This window comes from Pezoporus occidentalis, unplaced genomic scaffold (assembly GCF_034315485.1).
Source record: "Pezoporus occidentalis ecotype Australia unplaced genomic scaffold, CSIRO_AGI_Poc_V1 ctg100, whole genome shotgun sequence".
Taxonomy (NCBI): domain Eukaryota; kingdom Metazoa; phylum Chordata; class Aves; order Psittaciformes; family Psittacidae; genus Pezoporus; species Pezoporus occidentalis.
Window position 1 is genome coordinate 1,618,193 of NW_026912780.1, and position 15,718 is coordinate 1,633,910.

Consider the following 15,718-nt stretch of genomic DNA (forward strand, 5'->3'; position numbering starts at 1 on the left):
TCCCGCGCCGCCAGAAGGCGCCACGACCTCCCGCCCCCTCGCTAAGGGCCCGAGGACGGTACCAACTTCTCCAGGAACGCGGGGAAAAAGAGAAAGGGACTTTCCCCCCCCTCCCCCGACCAGCCATGGGGCGTCCCGGAGGGGGCGGGGCATCCCCAGGCAGTCTATGGGAGAGCGGCGTGGGAAGGGAGCACTTCCGCTTTCTGCTCGGCGAGCCCGTGTCCCCGTCCCGGTGACGCGACCGCCGTCAGAGGCCGCGTCACTCTCTCTTAAAGGGGAAGCGAGGAGGGGGAGCGCCTGCCGGGACGAGGAGGCGCCGCCGCCAGGAAACGACGGGGATCGGCGGGCTGAGGCGAGGTGAGGTGAGGCGGGGCAGGGCATCTCGACTCCCGCCGCCGGTTGTGGGCGGGGCCGCTCGCCTACCGGGGGCAGGCCTCAGGGGGCGGCCGGAACCGGCTGGCCTTGAGGAGAAGAAAGGGGCGAGGGCGGTGGGCCGTGGGTCGCGGGTCGCCGGTCGCCGTAGCCGCGATGTTGGGTCTGAGGCCTGCTCGGCTTCCCGCGGCCCCGGCGAACCTGTTCTCTAACGGTGCCGCTCGTGTTCCGTAGGAGCTGAAGATGAGCACGCCGGTGACGATGTCAACGTACGTCCGGTGCCTCAGCTACGGGCTCCTGAGGCAGCTGGCAGACTTCATCGACCCGCAGGAAGGGTGGAAGAAGTTAGCAGTAGATATAACCAACCCGACCGGTGAAAGCAGATACAACCAAATGCACATAAGGTCCTATATGGGTGTCATGTAACGTAATCTTATTAACTGTTAAGCGCTGTTGTCCATCCTGTTACTGTAACTTGCAGTTTGTGTGCCAGTAGGTACTTACACATTACAGTGCCACTGCCTTAGGGAACTCAAGGTAATTACTTGTAATTGTTCTGTTAGTTCAGTTTTCAGACAAGCTATAGCCAAAGAAAACTGAGTAAGGAAATTAGAATTAGTCACAGGCATAAGTATTTTTAGCAGTACATTAGCTGTATGACCCGGGCTAGCTTCCATACCACAGCACGTCATGCCCGGGGTGAGGGGTAACTGGGAGTGACCCGGAAGGACAGGGGTTTCCGGGTGGAGCTCGTTTCTCTTGGCCGGTGGTATCGTATTCTCTTCTGTACAGACTGAAAACCATTGACTTCACTGTGCATCTTCACACAAGAGCAGCACAGGACACAACTGGACTGTAACTCCTCATTCCCCAAGAGAATGTCCAGCAAATGTGGGTAACCCAAGGCCTAAAAGTCACAAGTTTTATTGAGAAGTAATGCCAGCAATAGTTTATGAACAGCTTGAAGGGCTTGGTGAATCCTTAAGATGTCTCAAAGGTTATGAGGTTTTTGGATACCCTATGTATCATCTTGAGTTTCCAGTCTGGTGGTTTAACCCCAGCTGGCAGGGCAGTCTTTCTAGTGATGTTAGCAATAAGTCTTCATTTGCCTTTCTGTAATGACACTAAGTCAGTCAGAATACTGGACTTCAATTTCTGCGTAATGTACATCCCAAACCATTCAGAATGAATTGTGAATGTCAAATGGGTGGGAAAAACAATTTCATTCCATTTGATTGGGCTCTGACTTGCCCTGTGTCTGTTGCTGACATTCTCTTCTCTGTTAGTTCCATGTGCCAAAATATTATGGGTCCTGGGCAATATGTTGAAGCCATGTATGCATATTTTTTCCCTTTGTTTTTCCCGAATTTTGCATTATTTTTCCACTGAGTTTCATTTTTTTAATTACTTTTAGATGCATTTTCAGAAGATCTGCAAATAGTTGTACAGTTCAGTATATTCAGAATTTTGGGGGCTTTGCTTGTGGGTTTTTTTGTTGTTGTCATTTACCTTTACTCTCTTTCCCTTCTTCATAATTCTTGAGATTTTTTTTTATTTTTTTTTTTTATTTTTAAATGTTGGTCTTAATTTATCTTTTCAGGAGATTTGAGGCATTTGTCCAAATGGGAAAGAGCCCCACATGTGAATTGCTTTATGACTGGGGAACCACAAACTGTACAGTTGCTGATCTTGTGGACCTGCTGATTAGGAATCAATTCCTAGCACCAGCAAGCCTTTTGCTTCCAGGTAACTGTTAACTCTTGTACAGTTTGCACTGTGTTCTCAGCTTTCTGAGGTGCTAAAAAGCTTCCCAGCAGCATGAAAATGAGAAAGGATTAGGTCAAAATAACCAAAAGTGGATATATTTTCCATTATTTGTAATAACAGTTTAAATAAGAGTTACAAGTTTAAGTGAGAATCCTGCAGTTTAGACATGGTGGCAGAATATAACCTTCTCATGATGTTTATGTGTCACCTAACCTTAGTAAATGCTGGCATTAATATTACTTGTTTTATCTGATTCCTAATGTAGTTAACATGTTTTCTAAATTCCATTTTCAGAAGCTGTAAGGATGGCACAAGAAGTTACATTACCTCTTTCTTCACAGGAAACATTGCCTATACATGAGAAACAACTGCCTGTACAGGAAAAAGAAGTGGCTTCTATACAACCTGTTTTAGCTCAGAGTACTGAGAAGCAACATTCAGCTCCTTTTTTCAGTGAAGAAAACAGCAGCCCACAGTCCAGTAACACAGGTAGGTACTTAGTTTGGTAGAATTAAGTACAATCTTTTTTTCTGATCTGTCCTTAACCCCACATAAAATAAATCCTAGCAGTGTATTAATGGCTATATTCCTATTGTCCTGCATGTTATAGGAAACAGCATCTTCCTTTTGCTTCTGTTCTGTGTGCCTGTGAATTTAGCTTGAGTAATAAGATGTCCAAGAGGCACCTTGCTGACAAGGCAGCTACTGTGATGAAAACTTGACTGTTAACTAAATCACAGTTTATTTTGTGCTACATATAATCCTCTTGCCCTTTTTAAATACTGATTTTATGGACTGTTTAGCATCTGGCATGTTAAAGCTGGATTTTATATGTCAGAAATGACTAAGAATGTTGAAGAAAAGGTGACTAAAGAAAGCATCCTAGGAAAGTGTATGGTTGGTGTACTCCTTCCTAAAGGTCCACTTTGGTGTTGCTGCGCAAAGCATGATGTGGTCTAGATACTATTTTTACATCTGACACAGTGTGGCTCTCCTTTTTTTTTTAATTCTTATCTTCTGCACTATCATCTATATTATGAATATTATCAAAAACTATTAGCAGAAGGCTGCTTCAGTGCTAATTGTGAAGAAAATTATGCATATCTATTTGCACATATCACATACATTTATAAGTTAATTTGTTTTTCTGGTATCTTCATCACAAGGGATTTATGTGGCAGCAAGTTTGTGGTTTAGTAGAACTGAAGCAGAAAATCTATTCAATGTATTTGTTTCTTAAGTGAAAAACATAGCTCTGTGCTAAATGGTAAATGTGTCTTTCAGGCTTCCTTAATTTTTCATTTCATGATTTGGAAAGTGTTACAAATAATTTTGATGCACGACCAGAATCAGCTGGAGGCAATAAACTGGGAGAAGGTGGCTTTGGTGTTGTGTTCAAAGGCTACATCAACGGCAGAAATGTGGCTGTCAAGAAGCTCATTGCTGTGAGTTGTCCTGGGCATTTTTCCTTTTAATGACTATGTACTTTATAGCATAGACTTGTTTATCTGTTTATCTGATATACTTCAAAAAGCATCACCAAGTTAAACATCAGTTGAGCTGAGAACATTATCCGGTTAGTCCCATGAGCGGTGTGAGTCGGCACAGTCACCAGAGATGAAGTCTTGCCTTTTCTGTAGCTCTCCTTTCAGTGGTTCAGACAAGCTGTCTGGAAGAGCAGAGCACCCCATCTCTTCCCCTCCCTCTCTCCCGTGCACCCAGGAAGTGGCAGAAGGACAGGAGTGCTAGGGAGGTTTCCCCTTCAGAATCAGATTAGCAACTCACAAGCTAAATAGTTATTGCCACAGAATTTGAATCTTTATAACTAGTGGTTTGTTTTAATAATTAATTGTGCAGTAAGTGCTGCTAGTGGGTGACTGCAGTGAAATGGGTAAGTTTGTGACTGTGCTGAAATTGAATCCATTTGTCCATTAATAATGCTTTCCAAGGAATTAAAAATCATGTTCTGATACCTTGAGTTGAGTAAAAAAATATTGTGAACAGTTAAGTAGTTATTACATGTAACTAATCTAAAGAAGGGCTTATAATTCTGTTTTTTTTTTTAATGGACAACTGCAGATGGCCAGCAATATTAACATCAAATACTTCCTTTTGTAGATGGTTGATGTTAGTGCTCAGGACTTAAAACAGCAATTTGATCAAGAAATAAAATTGATGGCAAAGTGAGTACAGTCTTACACAATGTCATTATAGCCTTTTGTTGGAATCTGAATTGGCAGATAACACATTGGCTAATGTGATCCCTTATTTTTGTCTTTCTAGCATAACTTAATGATTTTCATGTTAAGTGAGAATGTTTCATATACAGCATGGCTGTATTTCTTTTTTTCTTTTTAAATGATACCCCTGCAGAAACCTAGCTATGTGCAGTAGTGATGGAACAAGTAATTGGGGATTGAGTTCCCTCTGCTTTCTATTTTCCTCAAATATTGGAAGTCTTTCAGAGCATATGCGAATAGAATTTTTTTGCTGCAGGTGTCAGCATGAAAATCTGGTGGAATTACTTGGTTTCTCAAGTGATGGTGCTCAGCCATGTCTGGTGTACGAATACATGCCCAACGGTTCCTTGCTTGACCGACTTGCTTGCCTGGTAAGTAAAATGTTTTTGAGCTTCCAGTTGTTGTCCTTTGCTGAAGAATAGATATCTATGAAATGGCTTTGAAACTGCAACAAACCGTAATGGCCAAATGATGTCTCACTACTTACTTCTGTGCTCTGTAAGACAAATATGATGACAAGTATTCTTCCAGTAATATTTTATACAAATGTTTTAGACACGTCAAAGCAGGCTGATAATACAATGTCATGCGCCAGTACCTGAAGTGGCACAGGAGCTTGGACTTGTTATGCTTTTGTGAAGCAGAGCAAAGTGTGCTGCAGTATTGTTCCTGGTTCTGACATTTCCGTGGTGTCTGCTAGTTCCTGAGATTCTGCATTGTGCAATTGCCCTTTGTTCAATGCCCTTGTGATAACAGTTTTAACACAATGTTCACAGTCTGCATATCTCTTTCTGAAGTGCCTAAATAAATGGGAAATATGTTTGGTTTTTTTTTTAGTTAGCACTTTGTATAAATGCAATGCTTGCTTCTGATTTAATCTAATGATGTATCTTCTAGCCTTGGCCTTTCATAAATAATAAGTTGCTTTGTTTTTGGTGAGGCAAGTCTGTGTATGAAGAACAGAGTGATACCAGTAGTAAGCCAGACTTAACCTAATAGATGAATGACCATCTTAGTTTGTTGAAGGAATTAAAAAATCTACTTTATACTAAGCAAATGCATCTTCTGAAGTTGTGATCTGGTGAAGATTTTAAACTGATGCTACTTCAAGCCCCATACTCCCAAACCTTAAACATGTGATGTTGCTTTTTTTTTTTTTTTGCACTGGTCTTCCTGTTGTACACCCTCAGGTATATTTAGTAGTTGGGTTAGGAAACTAATCAGGCTGAAAATACACTCTGGAAAAAAAATCTTTAGGTTTCACTCAGAGACATTTCCTCTGCAGGGTCACACAAATACTTCTGCCCCAACAGGACAGGAGTGATTTTAGAATGAGTAGCAGTGGTTGTGGATTTGTTTGTTAGCGCTGCTGTCTCAGGTTGGTTTGATTGATTTGTTTGCAAATGACATGTATGATTTATTTTTTTAAACTGAACTAGTGCAAAAGAGAGACAAAGTTTTACTTAAGGCACTGCAAGTTTATCTATAGGAATGAGCAGCGCTTAACAAGGATGTCTAGAAAAATGTTCATTCACGTAACTTTGCCAGTTAGCATCAAGTGAGATTAAAAGATTGGTCGTAATTGAAAGCTAAAGTAGAAATAACTGAGCCCTTTACAAGGAAGAGACAAACTTTCTGTATATATTACAAAGACTCTAAGTCAGAATCAATAAATCAGAATCTTCTGATAAATTGAATATGTGAGGAATGTGCATACTGAAGGTGTGTCCTTGCTGGTAACTTCATTTTGTGACTTGACATGTTTGAGGCACGGACTCTTGCGTATGTCATCTTTTTGTTATCTGGACTTTAAGGAGCTAGCAAGGGAGGTGGTAGAATGGTGAGATACTCTAATGGTCTTGGCCACTGACAAGATTAAGAGATGGTTTTGAAATGTAGGTGTCCTCATTCCCAAGGTTTAGTTAGTAACATGAATTGAACTAAACTCATGATGTAGTGAATCTGAAATGACTGGAAGATTAGCTCCTCACAGTTAGTAAAAACTCTTGATGGCTTTGTATTATTTACGTTGGGTTAAAGGCTCTGATACTGGTGCTGGTATAATGTGGAAGATGTGGTAGATACAGAGAGTTCTTGTACAGAACAAGATAGATACAGAGAGTTCTTCTACAGCAGCTGGCCTTTGTAGGGCCTTTGTAAGAGTTGACTCTTATCAAGAACACTGCAATGGGTGAGTTAGGCAAAATGCAGGGGGAAGAACTGAATGTGACAAATGCATGTATTTCTGCCCGAGTGAAGAAATGTATGGTATTAGTCTTTTTAACAATTTACTTGAAAACTACAAAGCATAGCAAGAAGTGGATTTTGGATTGTGAGGTTTTTTTTATGGTTTGGTTTGGTTTATATATGTATTACATTTTCACCTTTCTACTTGCCTTTCTCTCTTCTTGTTAAAGGATGACACTCCACCAATTTCTTGGAATACAAGGTGTAAAATTGTTCAAGGTACAGCAAATGGCATCAACTTTTTGCATGAAAATAATCATATTCACAGAGATATTAAAAGGTAAAAGCCACTGATTATCTCTGGCTGTGTTTTCCCCCTTCTTTTATTTTTTTTCTTCTTCCACCTGTTAAAATCATTTTAGAGAGAATAAACTGCAACAAGCATTGCTTCAGCCAAGGGCACAGTCTTCTCTGCAAGTGACATCCATCACCATAATCTTGTCTGTGCCACAAGGACATGACCAGTACGGATTTCTAAAGAGAATTACGAAGCTATTAGAATCATAGAATTGTTCAGGTTGGAAAAGGCCTTTAAGATCAAGTCCAACTGTTAACCTAGTGCTGCCAAGTCCACCACTAAACCATGCTGCTAAGTACCGCATCGACAGGTCTTTTAAATACCTCCAGGGATGATGACTGAGGCACTTCCCTGTTCAGCCTGTTCTAGTGATTGACAACCCTTTCAGTGAAGAAATTTTTCATAATATCCAATCTAAACCTCCCCTGGTGCAACTTGAGGCTCTTTCATCTTGTCCCATTGTTTGTTCCCTGGTAGAAGAGGCTGACACCTCCTCCTGCCCCACTACAACCTCTTTTCAGATAGTTATAGAGAGTGGTAAGGTCCCCTCTGAGCCTCCTTTTCTCCAGGCAGAACAACCCCAGTTCCCTCAGCCGTTCCTCATCAGTCTTATTCTCCAGACCTTTCACCCCCTTTGTTGCCCTTCTCTGGACCCTCTCCAGCACCTCAATGTCTTTTACTGAACACAGTATTCTAGATGCGGCCTCACAAGTGCCGAGTACAGGGGGATGATCACTGCCCTGGCCCTGCTGGCCACACTATTTCTTGCCTGCCTGAGCGCAAGCTGGCTCATGTTCAGCCAGCTGTCGACCAACACATCCAGGTCCTTTTCTGCTGGGCAGCTTTCTGCCATAAAATTTCCTATTATAATTTGGATTGTAAATGTAACTTGTAAAATTTAATGTAAACTTTAATTTGTATTGCAGTCTGTTACTATCAAATAGTTGAGTGCTGCAAGAGCACCCAGGTGTTCTGTTCTTTCACAGCTACTGCTGATGAAAAAGCTGCTATTAGAGAACATAATGACTTTTTAAATGAGGAATTTTTCAGATGAAACCCACCTTTTTCTTTTTTCTAGAACATTTCTTCAGAGTGTCTCCTTTGATTTACTGCTATTTATTATAAAGACAGTAAAATTACTGCAGTCAGGTTATGAAGTTCAGGGTTCTTTAAGGATAATGTTCACTTGTTTGTTACACCAGTTTTTCCTAGAGATAGGAGCTTAAAAGAGGTGGTGGTTTTGTTGTAGAGTTTGGTGGCTTTTTTTTCTTCTTTTTTTTTTTTTCTTCCTTGCTACAGTTGGTTGTATTTTGTTTTTTTTTTAAGTAGCAGGGCAGTCCAAATCTTTGAAGGAAAGCCCCAGATGCATTACTCTTCTGTGGCTTAAGCTGAATGTTTCAATAGCTTTCTGACTTATGGCACCTGCTAAACGTAGGCTCTTTGGTTTTGTGACCTTCCAGCTTGTAAGGAACACATTTTTCTTTTTCAGCCTGCCTCATAGAATGTGCTTGCTGCTTTAACAACTTGTTATCTTTTTTCTTCCCTGCTTAAGCCTCTGGACAAGTGTAATGACTGGAAGGGATGCATTATTTTACCTTGTACTCCTCTACCCTTCTAACTGCTGTGAGTTGATCTTATTACAGGATTGGGTTTTATTTTGTTTTTTTTTATTTTGGATTTCATTTTACAACCTCTTGGATTATGAATAGTTAATAAATTTGGTTGGTGTATGAATAGTGCTGCTGCACCCAGGTGAAACATAGAGGAAGAGACATCTAAGATTAACCTCAGTCTTCATTTTGCTGTGATGTGTGGAGACAATTCGTAACCACATAGGCACTAGAACAGCTTCTGTGTAGGCTAGAGGGGACAAGATTGACTGGGTGTTCTCAGAGTTGTCCATAGTTTTTTGGCTTGGTTATGCCCAGGAAGTAGTTAATTTCTCTCTTGAAGCTTGATGGTTGCAGTAAAACTTGCTTCTATTGTGCTCTTCGTGGTGAATCAAAAGTGGCCACTCTTAAGTTGATAAGAAGCTCATATATATGAAGTTGTCATCCTGTCCTTCCTTCTTTTCAGGGCTGAGCTTTAAATATGAAACCAGATGGGGGATGATGCCTTGACCAGTGTTCAGCCCTTTGCAGTGGCCTTTTATTAAACTATTTAGAGCAGTTCTAACACCAAGTGATCTCTTGTAACTGACAGCTATGTTAATTTTGAGAAGGTTTGGAGAACAAGAAAGGGAAGTTAGACATGCAAGTTTCTAGTAAGTGTTAATATGCTGTGTTTGGCTATATGGTTTTCTTATGGTTCCATTAAGGGAGTCAGAAAGTGAGGATTACAGAAGTGTTAAATCGAGTGATTTTTAAAATGGTCCCAAGTGCCAGAAGTTTAACAAAACAGTAGAAGATTTATGCTGTAGTTCAACCCAGTGAGTATTTTATGAAAGCATTAAGGTCTGCTGGATGAGCCTCATTTTTCAGGGTTTTTTTTAAGAAAAGTAAAAGCTGGAGATCAAGTGCAAACACAGCACATGTATTATTCCAGCATTAATAAGTTATCTGTTTCTCTTCCAAGAAAAGAATTAAGAGTATTAGTATTCATTTAGTACATGAATTTGGAATGGTTGACGTAGTACTAGATAATAGGTATAAAAACCTGCTTTTGTTAGTTCTGAGTAGAGATTTAGACAGTTAAGAATTGTACTGTGATCCAGTACCAGTTGATCAAAGCAAGTATTCTCTATTATCCTTCTTAAAGAAAGAGTGTTCAGATGCAAAACAGGGGTGTAACATAATTGGTGTCTTATAAGGAACTTCTTATATTTGTAGGATTTGTGGTTAGAGGGGGTGTTTGGTTTTTTCCCGTATGGGTTTTAATTTTTTCCCCCCTTTTGTGTTTGTTTTTGCATGCACAAAAAAAAAAAGGATGGTTCTTGGCAGCCAGTGCTTGATTTATTTAGAGCAATTAATTTTGAAATGGAGCAATTTCCAACAAAACTAATCCTTATATTTTCTTTCGTTGTTATATGGATAACGTATCTTAGATTTCAGGAAACAGTTACTAAAGAGTTATTAGTCTATCATAAAACCTAATTACAGTACTGATTTGGAAAATGCTTTTTTCTGTTTTTTTTAATTTTCCCCTTCCCTCTCCCCCAGTGCAAATATCTTATTAACTGATGCGTATATGCCCAAAATTTCTGACTTTGGACTTGCCAGAGCATCTGTAACATTCACACGAACAATCATGACTGAAAGAATTGTTGGAACAGCAGCCTATATGGCACCTGAAGCTCTGCGAGGAGAGATAACACCTAAATCGGATATCTTCAGTTTTGGAGTAGTAAGTGGAATGTGGGAAGCAGTATACAACTTTCTTTTTGGTAAATAATGAAAGCATACAAAATCAAGAATATCTGAAATAAAATAATCTGCTCTGATCTATCACTTTTCTTTGCCCCAATATACATGCTCTTAAAATAGCATTTCTAAACTTTGATGGATTTCAAATAATCTGAGTAAGTTGAATTTGCATGTGAAAGACCAGAGTGAAATAACATTCCAGGTTCTAGCTAAATGTAGTTTAAGGTAATGTGGAACATTGTTTGTTCTTGCATAGTATGGCACAACATTTTAACTCAGTATGGGGGAAAAAAATTGCTGGAAAAGAAAACCATAGAATCATAGAATAGTTAGGGTTGGAAAGGACCTTAAGATCATCTAGTTCCAACCCCCCTGCCATGGGCAGGGACACCTCACACCAAACCATCTCACCCAAGGCTCTGTCCAACCTGGCCTTGAACACCACCAGGGATGGAGCATTCACAACTTCCCTGGGCAACCCATTCCAGTGCCTCACCACCCTAACAGGAAAGAATTTCCTCCTTATATCCAATCTAATCTTCCCCTGTTTAAGTTTTAACACACTACCCCTTGTCCTGTCACCACAGTCCCTAATGAAGAGTCCCTCCCCAGCATCCCTATAGGACCTCTTTAGATACTGGAAGGCTGCTATGAGGTCTCCACGCAGCCTTCTCTTCTCCAGGCTGAACAGCCCCAACTTTCTCAGCCTGTCTTCATACGGGAGGTGCTGCAGTCCCCTGATCATCCTCATGGCCCTTCTCTGGACTTGTTCCAACAGTTCCATGTCCTTTTTATGTTGAGGACACCAGAACTGCACACAATACTCCAGGTGAGGTCTCATGAGAGCAGAATAGAGGGGCAGGATCACCTCCTTTGACCTGCTGGTCACGCTCCTTTTGATGCAGACCAGGATGCGGTTGGCTTTCTCTATCATCCACCAACACCCCCAAGTCCTTCTCCTCTGGGCTGCTCTGAATCTCTTCTCTGCCCAACCTGTAGCTGTGCCTGGGATTGCTCCGACCCAGGTGTAGGACCTTGCATTTGTCATGGTTAAACTTCATAAGTTTGGCATCAGCCCAAACCACCAAACTTGCTGAGGGCGCACTCAGTCCCACTGTCCATGTCACCAACAAAGATGTTGAACAAGATTTGCCTTAAAGCTGCGTACAGAAAAGACATGAGCTTAATATTTGGGAGAACACTGAATACATCACAACTAGATCCAAGACCCTGACTGCTACTGACCTCTTCCTTCATGGCATTTAGTTTTATGGGGAGGTGGGCCAGACACTGTGTCTGAATACTTTGGAAATTCTTCTGTTATGCTCTGAAGAGGTACAACATAGGGTGAGAAGAAGTTGCATTGAAATTCATAAGCAAGACTGCTAATAACAGTTAATGAAAGTAAAGGTAGGAACAACAGCAACAACAGTTGGTTGTGTGGAGAGCTCTCTTTGGACATAGTTCTTGTGAGCATTTGTTTGAAAGAGTGGGGGTCATGCTCCTTTTTCCAAGTGATGTACATGCTCAGGATTATTCTGTGCTTCATTTTCTCCTCTTGACTATTTTTCTCCTAGGTCTTACTAGAAATAATGACGGGTCTTCCTCCAGTGGATGAGAAACGGGAGCCACAGTTACTGGTATGTTCTTTTTTGCTTTCTCTTCCCCTCCCCCTGCTCCAGGATCCCTTTATGTGCAATAATAGTAAGCAGGTTGTGAGACAATCAAGTTAGCCATCAAAATACATAGTTATGAAAATAGCTCTTGTGTCAATGTTTGTCTTAGAGGTGAGGCTGAAACTTTTATCTCTTGGCTGGAAGAAGATTGTTCAGTCCCCAAGGTCATCTCCTGATCTGATATTATAATTCTCTTCATTTTTGTACCGCTTCTTATTGTAATATCATTATGCTTTATCAGTTTACTCCTGTTATACAAAGATATCCTGATAGCTCCTCGTTCACCAGAGCTTTTTAAACTATCCATCTCAGTTGTTTCTTTATAGTTCTCTACCCTTCTTAGCATTCTTGTATCAATTTTCGTTTTCTTCAACTTTACTAATAATTTGCAAATACCTTGTGCTTTTAACCTTAGGGAAGTTTGGAATGTAAGGGCTTTTTTGCAGGGTGAGGGGTGGGTTGGACTTTGTTTTCTTTTTTTACTGTTCAGTTAGTAATTCAGTCCACTAATGAGGAAAGTAATGTCTTGGAGCTCTCTTTAATTGAAAATCTTACCAGGCTATTCTTAATTTAGCCTTTCATTTAGTTTAAGATTAAATTCTCAACTACTTAGTCCAAGAAGTTTTCCTGGAATATTTATTACATAAAGACTTACTTGCCAAGTATGAAATCGCTGAGATTTGGATTGGTTTTGCTGCATGCTGTTTGATAGCAGATCTTTTCACAGCTTTAGGAATACCTGTGTACTGCTAGTAAAGTTTTTTCCTCTAAGCTGTATCTTCTGGGTTGTCATAATACTTATCCAGTTGAGCTCTGTAAAGACCTTGGAGAACAGTCCCTCTCAAACTGAACCTTGAGGTTTTGGGTTGCTTTTGTTTCGAAGCACGTTTTTTCAGAAATGGGGTCTCAAACGGAGCAGAACATAAGATTGGAGTGGTACAGTTTATCCTTGTAATGTACTTTTGGGAGCACAGAGAATGGTCAATGAAAGATGTGGCATCCTTAGCTTTGAAAATTTTGGTGCAGTTGTATGTTAGCAATTTCAGACTGACACATAGAGGAAGGCAGAACTGCCTCTACCATACTAACATGTGCGAGGTATTCCTCAGTCAGTATTTGTGATGACAACACATTTCAAGTGTGTTGGAGCTGGAGAGCTTGGACTAAATGAGTCAGATTTAAAAACTGGTTTAAATCTGGACATGTCCTTTAGAATAGATAAAGCAACCACTGAGACTGGTGACAGAAGGCATTAGTTTACAGAAAGAAGCTTTATAAAGTTGACAAAAAAGTTATTCATACTTAAACTTACATATTTGTGGGTTATTAAGTAAACAGAGATATTTTATGTTGATCTTAAAAAGAGCTTCTCTTAAAAAAGAGACAATACTAGGAAACAGCCTTCAACTGGGAGAAAGATACAGCTGTATGATGCAGCTTCAAGAAAAGTGCTTTACAATTTTGTGCTAACTCAATTAGAAATTATGTATAATAAAAATGTGTAGTTCATTTATAGTCTTAGAGGCTGATAAACAGTTATTCTGCTGAACCAGTGTCATAATTCTTTGTCTAGAAAAGGGGTTGAGAGAAGAAAGGGACACTCAAAAGCAAGCTTTCAAAGTGTTAGTGTGGAATACATAATGTTGGAGTGCTTACAGGCTTGCCTGCTTATTGGTACAAACTCTCTTGCAGTTAGGTATCAAAGATGAAATTGAGGATGAGGAAGCAACTATTGAAGATTATGTTGATGAAAAGATGAGTGACTGGGATGCACCCTCAGTTCATAAAATGTATTCAATTGCTGATCGGTGCCTGAATGAGAAAAAAAACAGAAGGCCAGACATTAAGATGGTATGTACTCTCACAGACCAATGGCTTCTTTTGAGTGTGTGTGTTTACAGTATCAGTTACTTGTATTTCTGTCTGGTCTCTTGCAGGTTCAACAGCATCTACAAGAGATAAACATTTGATAAGTGTTTCTTCTGATACACATAAAAAATTTGTAATAGACACCAGTAGAAAATATTTTATTACTATTTAGTGAACACTATCAGGTTTTCTGCTATCCAGAGCTTCCTGGTCTGCATTTAAGGCGGGCTGTTGGCCTGTCACCAGGTTTTGGCTAACTGAGCAGCCTTTCACATATCCTTAGCCATTGGGCCCTTTTTTGTATTCACAAATTGCAGTGCTGGTTTATCTACTCCACAGCTTTTTAAATGTGTTTTTGTATTAGAATCTATTTGATTGTTTTGATTTACAAATATCAAGTATGTCTGCTGCAAAGGCATATGGCAGTAATAGGTAAATATTTTTTCTACAAACTGCTTCTTTGATCAGGTGTACTATACCTCTTTCTATTGAAGACAAAACCATTTAATAGATATAAATGGTACTTACACTGGGAGAAGAAGCAATAGTAGCACCCACTGAAAACAAACTTTGTCATTTTGACTTGAGAATTGATAGTAGTGCGAGTGGACTGATTGATAACGTTGTGAATGTGATTGTTTTTCAGAATGTCCTCTCAGGATTAGTTTTAGTCAGATAAGTGCTGTGAGATGTATCCTGGATTGTTGTTTTTTTTTTAGTTTCAAGGATTTCCAAGCAAAATAACTGCTGTGCTGTGCAAATGCAAAAATACGTCTGCCTTCCTTCCAGTGAACTCTGTATGATGACAAACCATTTAATTTCTTAGCTGCTTTGAGTATTTTATACTTCAGGGGAGGATTCAATATGGATTATAAATATAGATGGTTAAAGGGGGCAGAATAATAATTCTGTGAAGACCAATCCTGCATTTTGCTTAATCAAATAATTATGTTCTTTTAAAAATATATATATGTATGTATATTAATAACTATTAAAATGCACTTTTTAAAAAGCAACATGGAAAGCTTTCTAAAATAGAAACACCAAAGATCAAAGCAGACTAAAAATGGAATGAAAGTGACTAGGAAGGTTCTAGATACTGAAGCAGGTATGAAACTTCACACTGAGTAGGTATGAAAATACTCCTATTGTGAATGAAGGAGGTTATTTTCATATAACCCCTTTTCTGTGCCTCATGACCTTTTTCTTGACAGCCTAGATGAAGGCTTAGCTTCCAGCTAAATTTGAAATTCCATGATTATCAAAGAAAAAGGAAACACTGAGAAATGACCTGACTGCATACAAAGATATATATATATATATATATATATCTCTTCGTAGAAAGCACGCAAGTCCTAACACATGCATTAATACCATTAGATCTCCGTTAACTGTTTCTGTATTGCCTTTTCAAACTTCTAGGTTTATTTAAACATAAATGGTAAAACCTGTTAGCATAAATAAAACTTCTGCATTACCATGGCAGATGATTATTTCTGCTATTAAAATATTAAGCCTTGGAAACACCAGTTGATTTACATTGCTTGCATTTCTGATAACATTGTGCTAACCTCACTGCATGGAGTAAAACTGCACATCTCTGAACCTGGGCTTGTGGAGAAGAAAACGGCTATAAAGCTATATCAGAGTAAAATCTGCTGAAGCCATTCTCCAGTTTTAAACATCTCCACCTCTTGGGTAAGGGTTTCTTATTAGATCACATCTGCTTTTTACCATTCCCTAGAGCTAGACTGTCATCTGTAGTGTTGTCCTGAAGCATGGTTGCTGAGTAACCTGTCAATGATGTTTACCTCTGGTACAGGACAACAATTTTGGTTATGCATCAGCCATGATGTTCCAAGTATTAAAGGAATCTTAGCTACAAGC

The 15,718-nt window shown here is 39.7% G+C and overlaps 1 protein-coding gene across 3 annotated transcripts; it reads left to right on the top strand.

The window, feature by feature from the left end:
- The first annotated feature begins 212 nt into the window (after positions 1–212).
- IRAK4 (interleukin 1 receptor associated kinase 4) lies at positions 213–15,311 on the top strand. 3 transcript variants are annotated; one of them, XM_062612501.1, is made up of 11 exons: positions 213–362; positions 1,973–2,118; positions 2,434–2,628; positions 3,424–3,584; positions 4,258–4,322; positions 4,636–4,750; positions 6,797–6,906; positions 10,083–10,266; positions 11,864–11,926; positions 13,655–13,813; positions 13,900–15,121. In XM_062612501.1, the coding sequence occupies exons 2-11, from the start codon at positions 1,995–1,997 to the stop codon at positions 13,930–13,932; spliced, it is 1,209 nt and encodes a 402-aa protein (XP_062468485.1). In that variant the 5' UTR covers positions 213–362; positions 1,973–1,994; the 3' UTR covers positions 13,933–15,121. The 3 variants fall into 3 exon arrangements, with proteins under 3 accessions (XP_062468485.1, XP_062468477.1, XP_062468469.1); XM_062612493.1 differs by lacking the exon at positions 213–362 and adding an exon at positions 526–776; XM_062612485.1 differs by lacking the exon at positions 213–362 and adding an exon at positions 526–776 and having other exon boundaries at positions 13,655–15,311.
- Positions 15,312–15,718: the final 407 nt, after the last annotated feature.

Excerpts from the sequence above, each read along its gene's own strand:
- IRAK4 (XM_062612485.1), top strand. The coding sequence starts at position 616 with ATGAGCACGCCGGTGACGATGTCAACGTACGTCCGGTGCCTCAGCTAC. Across the intron at positions 2,629-3,423 it reads CCCACAGTCCAGTAACACAG|GCTTCCTTAATTTTTCATTT; the intron begins GTAGGTACTTAG and ends TGTGTCTTTCAG. Across the intron at positions 10,267-11,863 it reads ATATCTTCAGTTTTGGAGTA|GTCTTACTAGAAATAATGAC; the intron begins GTAAGTGGAATG and ends TTTTTCTCCTAG.